General features: G+C 52.6%; 1 protein-coding gene across 1 annotated transcript in view; it reads right to left on the bottom strand.

The window, feature by feature from the left end:
* SLC4A8 (solute carrier family 4 member 8) overlaps positions 1-9,296 on the bottom strand; it is a 22,297-nt gene that overhangs the window by 10,960 nt on the left and 2,041 nt on the right. Inside the window, exons 3-14 of the mRNA XM_031064637.1 lie at positions 8,781-8,916; positions 7,932-8,092; positions 5,997-6,182; positions 5,223-5,311; positions 4,956-5,113; positions 4,536-4,623; positions 3,414-3,560; positions 3,162-3,253; positions 2,511-2,685; positions 2,114-2,247; positions 1,035-1,280; positions 841-946 (exon numbers count right to left, since the gene is read on the bottom strand). Of these exons, the coding sequence (XP_030920497.1) occupies positions 841-946; positions 1,035-1,280; positions 2,114-2,247; positions 2,511-2,685; positions 3,162-3,253; positions 3,414-3,560; positions 4,536-4,623; positions 4,956-5,113; positions 5,223-5,311; positions 5,997-6,182; positions 7,932-8,092; positions 8,781-8,916 (1,718 nt within the window). The remainder of the gene's footprint in view (positions 1-840; positions 947-1,034; positions 1,281-2,113; positions 2,248-2,510; positions 2,686-3,161; positions 3,254-3,413; positions 3,561-4,535; positions 4,624-4,955; positions 5,114-5,222; positions 5,312-5,996; positions 6,183-7,931; positions 8,093-8,780; positions 8,917-9,296) is intronic.

The raw sequence follows: 9,296 nt of genomic DNA, 5'->3' as shown, positions 1-9,296 counted from the left end.
TATATAAAATATACAATATATAAAGAAAATATATAAAGAAAAATACTTCATAGATAAATAGAGATATATAAAATATATAACTATATAAATATAAATATTATTCATTATAATATATTAGATAGCTATGTGGATGTTTATGTATAAATATTTCTATATTTATATAACACAACTATGAGCGGCAGCAACTGAACAAGTGACACACAGAGCTGGAATTACACAGAGGGAAGCACAGGTGGGATGTGGTGGGACACCACGGACCCTGGCATGTCCTCTGCCCCACTATGGCTGAGGAAAACACTGGAGGGAAAGGAAAAGCTGGAAATTTGTGGATAAAGAGGGACTAGGGAAGGAGGGCTGGGACACCATGAGATGGAAAGAGACAAATTGTCCCTTTGCAGCTGGGGCTCTCAGGACAAGGCCAAAAGGGGCTGGAGATGTCCCAAAGAGGCCCCGTCCCACACCTGGGCTCTGCTGCTAGGGACAATCCCTGTGGGGCTGCTCAGACATGCAAATTTATGCGAGACCCTACAGACAGCAGGGCCTGGAGTCATTAGGAACCAATTAAGGGAGCCAATCACTGCCTTCAGGCAGGAACTTCAGTCCTTCAAATGCTCCAGGAATCACGGCACTCCCTTAACCTTGATCCAGGTCCCACAGCCCGGCTGAGGGGGACAATTCTTATCCCCGAGGTTGGGGACAAAGTGGGCTGGACCAGGTGGGCTGGACCAGGTGGGCTGGATCAGCAGGGACTTCTCAGAGCGCTTTGAAGCCCAAAGCCACCTGAAGAAGGTGGCTTTGGTACCTGGCCTCCCTGAGGAAGTGGTGGCCCAGGGCACTTACAGTCACTGTGAGGTTTCCCCAGGTGATTCCCGACACGTTGACCCCATTGCTCCGCCAGATCCGCAGGGTCTCGTTGCTGGGATGAGCTGGGGGCTCACACTTACAGCTGGAGGGGGGAAACCAGGACAGGGCTGAGGGAACAGCACCAGGGCGAGCCCAGAGGCACCTGCTGGGGGGAGGAGGAGAACACCCACTAATAGATGGTGAGGAGGTCCAGCTTGCTGTGCATGTGCACGGGGAAGGTCTCCCGCAGGTGGCTCAGCTTCTCCAGGGCCTCGTAGATGAAGATGATGCAGATGAGGGAGGCGAAGGCCTCCTCGGTGAAGCGGGTGATGTAGCACACCAGGCAGCTGGCGTCCGTGGCCACCAGCACCACGCAGAAGAACGCGGTCCAGAGCCCGATGCACGTCCGCAGGGACAGGTAGGAGAGAGTGTATTCCCTGGAAAAGCACAAAATCTCCTGGGGAAAAGGCCAGCACAGGCCTTGGAGCCAAGACTTTCCCCTTGGAGCAATGGGAGGGGGTGTGGAGGTTGCAGGTGGTAATTGGGGTTTCCACGTCCTTGAGGTTGCAGGGTGTGGGTGGAGAAGCCAAGTGTTTAATTAGCATTAATTAATGTTCCCTTAACGCCTTGAAGGCTGATTGAGGTTCTGGAAGGTTCTCCCATGTTCCTCAGAGCCCTGACACCAAAACCAGCTGGGTTTGCCCCGGTCACCCACAGTCAGCCTGGGGGTGAATGAGAAGTTTAATTCTGGTGATGGGGGGGTCATCCCATACCAAAGATGAAAGGACTGTCACAGAAAGCTATTTCCTAGGAAAAGATCCTATTTGTTCAATAAAATCACCAAAATTCAAAGTATTCCAATTTTAAACTACATGGATATTTGGGCAAAATCTATTTCTTCTTCCAGCAAAAACCAGGTTTAGAATTTTGTACGCAGTGGAAAACAAACCCTCCGTCATTCCCAAACCAGAGTGATTTGTCTCACCTTCCTTGGGCATCCATCCAGAGCCTCTGGTTCCTCCTCCTCCCACTGCTCCATTACAACCCTAAAATCCCAAAATGTCCCCAAGCCAAAAACCCCAAATGACCCCCAAGCCCAAGGACTCTCAGCCTCCCTGTGCAACAGCAGCAGCAGGAGACCTCTGTGACCCAGCAAACAACTTAAATCTGACAATTCCCACCAAGAAAAAATGAGAAGAAAAACGTCTTCTCCCTGCCCGAAACAACGAAAAAGTCTTTCCCCCAGAAGAACAGAAGACAAACATCTCACTTGCAGAATTTGTAGAGAATCTTCTCAAAGACCAAGACGGGTCCAGTGCTGCCGAGGATGGTGAGGGGTTGGCCAGCAAAGAGAGAATAAACCACGCCTGTCATGGACGCTCCCAGCAGTGACTCCATGGCACTCTGGCAGGGAAGAGAGGGAGCAGGGAGTAAATCAATCATTAGGGATAAAAACCCCCCCAAAAACCCAAAAGAAATTCACAGCAGGGAAGAGATTTCCAAGGTTAGGGAGCGGGTTGGGTTGGAAGGGACCAGCGGGTTGGGTTGGCAGGGGCTGGTTTGGGCTCCGAACACTCCCCACGAGCAGGGACGCTTCCCACCAGTCCAGGGGGGTCCTTTTGGGGCATCTCCCCCTCCCCACGCTCCCTACAGAGAGAGGAGCTCACAATGTGGCCGTGGGTTGCCTCCCCCAGCAGGCCCCCGAAGGTGATGACGGGGGACATGCAGGCACAGTAAAGGAACAGGAAGGACGCCAGGCACTGCAGGCTCAGACCGTCCCTGAAGTCGCTCCAGAACCACGGCGCCTTGCGCTTCACGTCCAGGACCAGACCCCCAAAGAGCCTGCAGGGCGGGAGGGAACACCAGGCTGTTCTCTTGGGAGAGCACCTTTGGCTTCCTTCGGGCAGAAAATGCCTTCACCTGGAGGTGTTCCCAGACCTGCCCCTGCCCCAAAGCCAGGAAACCCTGGTGTGCTGATGCTGGGCCTGGGCCACCTGCCCAGGTGTGTCCCCTGCCCAGACCTCCTCCCTGCCCAGGTCTCCCACCTTCCCACACCTCCTCCCTGTCCAGATCTCCCACCTGTCCAGATCTCCTCCCTGCCCAGATGTCCCACCTTCCCAGACCTCCTCCCTACCCAGATCTCCCACCTTCCCACACCTCCCTGCCCAGATCTCCCCCTCTCCAGCCCAGGGGACCAAGGTGGCAATGTGGAACCCTTTCACTGAACCAGGTGACCCCAGAAGCTGCTGGAAGGGGAGGTGCCTGCTCAGATTTTGGGGGCAAAACAGAAGAAGGCCCCAAACCAGGAGAGCTCCCACCTCCCAGTCCGCTCCAGTTCAGGACCACTGTGTTTCTCTGGTTTGCTGTGGGAAGAACTCTCATCCAGAGCTCCCGGCATCTTCCTCTTTTCCTGTGAGCACAGAATTCAGCTCTAAACTGGCATTTTTCAGGTATTTTATCAGTCACCAGCTTGTTGTGCTCCTGGCCTGGGTGTGGCTGTGCCAAACTGGGAATTCCAAGTTTAGCAGAATTTGGGGTGTTGTGCTGCCCGTGCCCCTTGCAGCACCCACCTGGGAGGGGACGTTTTTGGGGGGCTCGATTCGGATGGATGGGTCCCACTCTCCTGGAGGCAACACCGTGACCTGATCCAGGAACTCATCGATGCCAGCCACGAGGTCAGCCCGGTCCTTGGCTTTGTAGGCAACGTCGTGGAAAACCTGCCCAGGGGAGACCCCCAGGTGAGATCACAACCCACCCAAGGTGTCCTCACCTGGGCAGCTCCCCTTTGGCTACAGCAGGATCATCTTCCTCAAATCTCCAGTTGGGAATGGCAGCTGGAAGTGTTCCCCCAGCAGGAAGAATCTGGGCATTGTGGTGCTTGCAATCATCTCCTCCATGAGGTCACCATCCCTCATGGCTTTGAGAAGTTCTGCCACCCTGGCAATGCCACCCCTGGGATGGCGCCAGCCCTGGGTGTGGGGAGGATGAGGTGCAGGATGATCCCGGGTGGGATTTCAGCCCTGCTCCCCCATGGGCACACTGGAGGCATTGGCTTAAAGGGGAGAAGTTAGGGGTCACTTAGAGGTGAGCTTATTGCCTTAGAGGTGACCTTATTGCTCTCTACACCTTCCTGAAGGGAGGTTGTAGCCAGGTGGGGGCCAGGCAGCACCAGGCAGCACCGACAGAACCAGAGGACACAGTCTCAAGCTACATCAGGGAAGGGATAGGTTGGATATTAGGGAAAAGTTTTTCACTGCAAGAATGATAAAGCACTGGAATGCTCTTCCCAGGGAGGTGGTACAATCACCATCTCTGGATGTGTTTAAAAGAAGACTGGACATGGCACCTAGTGCTATAGTTGAGGTGTTTGGGCATAGGTTGGACTCAATGGTCTTAGAGGTCTCTTCCAACCTCATGATTCTGTGATTCTGTGATTCTGTGATTCTGTGAAGTTCTCTCCTGGGTGATGCCACCACTGGGGACAATGTCCTGGGTACCCCCTAGGGAAGGATGGGGTGTGAGATGCACCCAGAGGGGATTTCAGCCCCCAGGATTTGGGGTGATGTAAATCTGCCTGGTTTGGGCTGTGAATGAAGGGCTGGGACAACAAATCCTCTTCCTCACTGCTCCAGGGTCAGGCAATGGTGAAGAACCCCAGAAGAGAGCCCGAGATCCCCCTTATCTCATCCCACCTCATCCGTCATGGTGGTGGCCATGGACCTGCCGATCTCGTGGTACTGATGGGCTTTTCCTCCTGGCCCCAGCAGAACAAACAGGAACCTGGACAAGGAAAACCAAACTGAGAGGGGAATGTGGCTTCACTCCGAGAGCACCCAGGGAAACCCGAGGGACCTCAAGGGGAAACACATTGGTTCCCTGCCTCCTCCACGGATTGAATTACTCACCAAAACTGATCACAAATCCCATTTTGGGGTCAATTTCATTGAAATTAGTGCATAGGTTTCAAAGATCCAGCAGGGAGGGGAGGAGGGTGAGGAGCAGCATGGGAGAAACATGCAGCTCCCACTTGTTCCCTTGGGCCCCAAATCGTGGGGTGATTTCAGGTGGGTTTGGGGTTTTTTTAAATAAAAATTTATGCTTCTCTTTCAGACCTCGTTGGGATGGGAACTTCTGTCATTCCCGACAGGAGCACGGCTGGGGTCAGGCGGACAAAGGCCACGAGGGGCTGGTGGAGGAAATCCAGCTCTCCCACCAGCACGTTGGACGCCTCCGCTCCGCTGGGGATCTTCTTCATGAAGTGCAGCTCCGCCTGGGCAGGACCAGCCATTCTCAGGGAATCCCCCAAAAGCGAAGCCCTCAGGGCTCCCCAGGGTCCCTCTCACCCCCCTGGAGGAGTGGGAGAGGTGCAGGGGTCTCACCTTGCTCAGGTCCATGGCACTGGTCTCAGGGGTCACCCCATTTTTAGCTTCTGCAGTGGTGGGAGAAGGGTGAGGGGTGAGGGTTTGGGCTGGGAGGGAAGAGGAAGACAGAAAGGGAGGAAAGGAGGAGTTGGGGTGTTTGTTATTTGCCAGAACAAGTCTAATGGGGACAAAGTCACCCAGAAACCCCCATCTGGTGCCAAAGCCTGGAGAAACCCTCAGCTGGTGTCAAATCCCTGGAGAAACCTTCACCTTGTGGAAATGCCTGGCAGAAACCTCCAGCTGCTGCTAAAACCTGGCAAAAACCTCACCAGGCTTCAAGTCCTGGAGGACCTCACCTGGTGGTTCCAAACCCCGTAGAACCTCACCTGGCTCCGTACCCTGAAGGACCTCACCTGGTTCCATACCATGCAGATCCTCACCTGGCCCCAAACCACACAGAACCTCACTTGGTTCCATACCTGCAGAACCTCATGTGGTTCCAAGCCCTGCAGGACCTCACCTGACTCCAAACCCCTGCAGAACCTCACCTGGTTCCAAACCATGCAGAACCTCACCTGGCCCCAAGCTCTTCAGGGCCTCACCTGGCTCCAAACCCAGTCTCAAGCTACATGGCCTCACACCACACAGAACCTCACCTGGCCCCAAACCCCCCAGAACCTCACCTGGCCCCAAGTCCTGCAGGACCACACCTGCCTCCAAATCCCACAGAACCTCACCTGGCTCCATACCTGCACAGGACCTCACCTGGCTCCAAAGCCCGCAGAACCTCACCTGGCTTCTCCAGCAGGTGCAGATCCTGTTTCTTGCTGACATCAGCAAAGGAGCGCACGATGGGCAGGAGGTTGTTCCTCTTCCTCTCGTTCTGGTGGTGGTGCTTCTTCAGCAGCACCTCCCGGACCTTGGCCCGCGTGCGCTCGTCGAACTCCGGCGATGGCTCCTGCTGGGCCAGGATCAGGTCTGGGGGGACAGGGACACCAGGTCAGAGCATGGACCTGCCCGGCCAGAGCCACTCTGCCCCTAAAGCCCTGACCCCGACGTGTGGAGGGAAAATGGAATCAGAGTAATGTCAGGAAATGGCTTGGAGTGAGTCATTATTGAATGAGGGTCAGCTCTTAGGGAGATCCAAGAGCCAGGTCCTGAAATACTCAAAAATGTGCAGGACATTCTCCTTTTTTGCTGCAGAATATTCTCCTTTTTACTGCAGAATAATCTCCTTTTTACTGAGAAAAGTGAAGTAAAAAGTAAAGTACTGCAGTAAAAGGGAGAATATTCTCCTTTTTACAGCAGAATATTCTCCTTTTACTACAGAATATTCTCCGTTTTCCTGCAGAACATTCTCCCTTCTACTACAAAATATTCTCCTTTTTACTACAGAATATTCTCCTTTTACTGTAGAATATTCTCATTTTTTGCTGCAGAATATTCTCATTTTACTGCAGAATATTCTCCTTTTTGCTGCAGAACATTCTCCTTTTTACTGAAGAATACTCTCCTTTTTACTGAGGAAAGTAAAGTAAAAAGTAAGGTAAGGTAAAGTAAAGTAAAATAAAGTACTGCAGTAAAAGGGAGAATGTTCTCCTTTTTACTGCAGAATATTCTCCCTTTTACTGCAAAACATGCTCACTTTTACTGGAGAATAGTCTCTTTTTTTACTACAGAATATTCTCCTTTTTAGTACAGAATATTCTCCCTTTTACTGCAGAATATTCTCTTTTTTGCTGCACAACTTTGCTCCAGTCTCTCTCTAACCCAAAAATCACTTTCCAAAGGACCCCACACTGCCAGCAAGAGCTGCACACCCAGAGCCCACTCCCATCCCAGGAACCTGTTCCAGACTGCAAGGCAAGATGTGTTCCATCACCATCTGTGTGGCAGCTGTCTTTTGTCACGTGGGAAGTTTTCCTTATCTCTTCCACACCCACTCCTCCCTCCGGGGGCACATCTGCTGATAACAGCCATTGAATGTCACTGCATGGCTGATAAGAACTACAGCATCCCACTGGGAGATGTGAGCCCAGAGGGAGGAGCCAAGCATTCCTACCTGGATACAATCTGAGATTTCAAACATTCCTGCCTGGGTACAACCCGGGATTCCAAACATTCCTACCTGGATATAATCTGAGATTTCAAACATTCCTACCTGGATACAATCTGAGATTTCAAACATTCCTGCCTGGGTACAATCTGAGATTTCAAACATTCCTGCCCAGATATTATCTGGAGATTCTGGAACACCAGCACAGCTTCTCCGCTGGATTCCCCAGAGCAGCAACAGCTGCCTTTTCCACTGGATCTTCAGAGGAAGACTCCACCCTTTCCTACAGGATCCCTGCTGCAGCAGAACCACCCCTGACACTGCAGGAGGGCTGAGCCACAATTCCAATGGCACTGCTGCCAGCACCCTGACCCACGGGTTGTCAAGTTGTGTTCTGACTCTGCCAGTGTTGGTTTTGTTCACTGCATTGTTTATTTTATCTTTTTATTTCTTCCCTATTAAAGAACTATTATTTCCTGCTCCCATATTTGTTGCCTGAGAGCCCCTTAATTTAAATTTTATCGTAATTCAGAGGGATGGGGAGGGTTTACATTCTCCATTTCAGGAGAGGCTCCTGCCTTCCTTAGCAGACACCTGTCTTTCCAAACCAAGACAGAGCCCCACCAGGCCAGCTGGAGCCCCGAGCACGGGGCAGGATTTCCCCCTGGTACCGGCGATGTCCTCGACGCTGGTGGCGCACACGTCCAGCAGCACGGTGCCGTTGATGATGCAGCTGCGCAGCTCAAAGAGGCTGTGCAGGGACAGCGTGGCCACGTAGGGTTTGCTCCAGCGCTCGCCCCCATCCTCCACGTCCTCCTCAAACTTCAGCCACCTGTGGATTTGGCCAGAGAGAAAAGGGCTCCAGCCCTGCAGCCCCTTGGATAAAACCATGGGGTGACTGGAGGAGGTTCCTGCAGCTGGGAAAGTTCCATGTCCCAGAGAACTCTTCTGCCACCGCAGCTGGCAGCAGGGATCATGGAATCCTGGAATAACCTCAGCTGGAAGGGACCCACGAGGATCACAGAGTGCAACCCCCGTGCAGGACACCCCAACAATCGCACTGAAAACTGTCCCTGGCCTCTGGAAACATGGAATCATGGAATCAATTCCAGAGGTGGAAGGGACCGATGAGGACCACAGGATCATGGAAACTCTGGAATTGGAAGGGACCCATGAGGACCATCTAGTCCAACTTCTGGCCCAGGATAACCCCGAAAATCCCACTGATCCCCAAACCCCAATGTCCAAGCATTCCCTGTCCTCTAGAACTGTGGAATCTCCTAAGGGGGAAGAGACCCACAAAGATCATCAAGTCCAATCCCTGGCCCTGCCCAGACACCCCAAATCCCACCCTGTCCCAGAGAGCTTCGTGCAAACCCTCCTGGAGCTCTGGCAACCTCGGGGCTGTGACCATTCCCTGGGGAGCTGTTTCAGCAGGGGAAGATCCTTTTCCCAGTATCCGACCTAAACCCCTCCTGACAGAGCTTCCTGCCATTCCCAAATCCCAGGGATTTATTTACCTGGCTGTCTCCTTCCACTCGGCATCTTCCCCCTCCTTCACGCAGATCTCATCCAGCTCCGTGAACAAGTCATGGGGGACGTGCTGCTCGTCCTCCTCCGTGCCCAGGATGAACTGGACTCGCTGGGATGGGGTGTCTGGAGACAGGAGGAGATTCCCCATCCCTTTACTGAGCCTGGATCCATCCCGGCATGCTCACATGCCAGTGGCATCGCACTGGGACCAGTCCAGCCATAAACACCGGGCTCGCCCCTCTCCCACCGCTCCCTCCAGGCTCTCACAGGGGAAGGTGGAGCCCCCATCCCGGGCTCCATAAGGATGGGCTGCTTTCCTTCCCCACACCTCCAGTTTTACACCAGGATCCCTAAATCCATTATGGATTTATTTATTTATTTATTTATTTATTTATTTATTTATTTATTTATTTATTTATTTTATTTAACTGCAAAATCAGAAAAAAATTTGGGAAAAGGGGAGCCTTGCTAAAAATAAAAGCGACTATTCCTCAGTAAAACAG

The sequence above is a fragment of the Geospiza fortis genome, unplaced genomic scaffold, assembly GCF_000277835.1.
Source record: "Geospiza fortis unplaced genomic scaffold, GeoFor_1.0 scaffold635, whole genome shotgun sequence".
Taxonomy (NCBI): domain Eukaryota; kingdom Metazoa; phylum Chordata; class Aves; order Passeriformes; family Thraupidae; genus Geospiza; species Geospiza fortis.
Note: the sequence above shows the minus strand (reverse complement) of the source record. Positions and strands in the feature narration are given on the sequence as shown.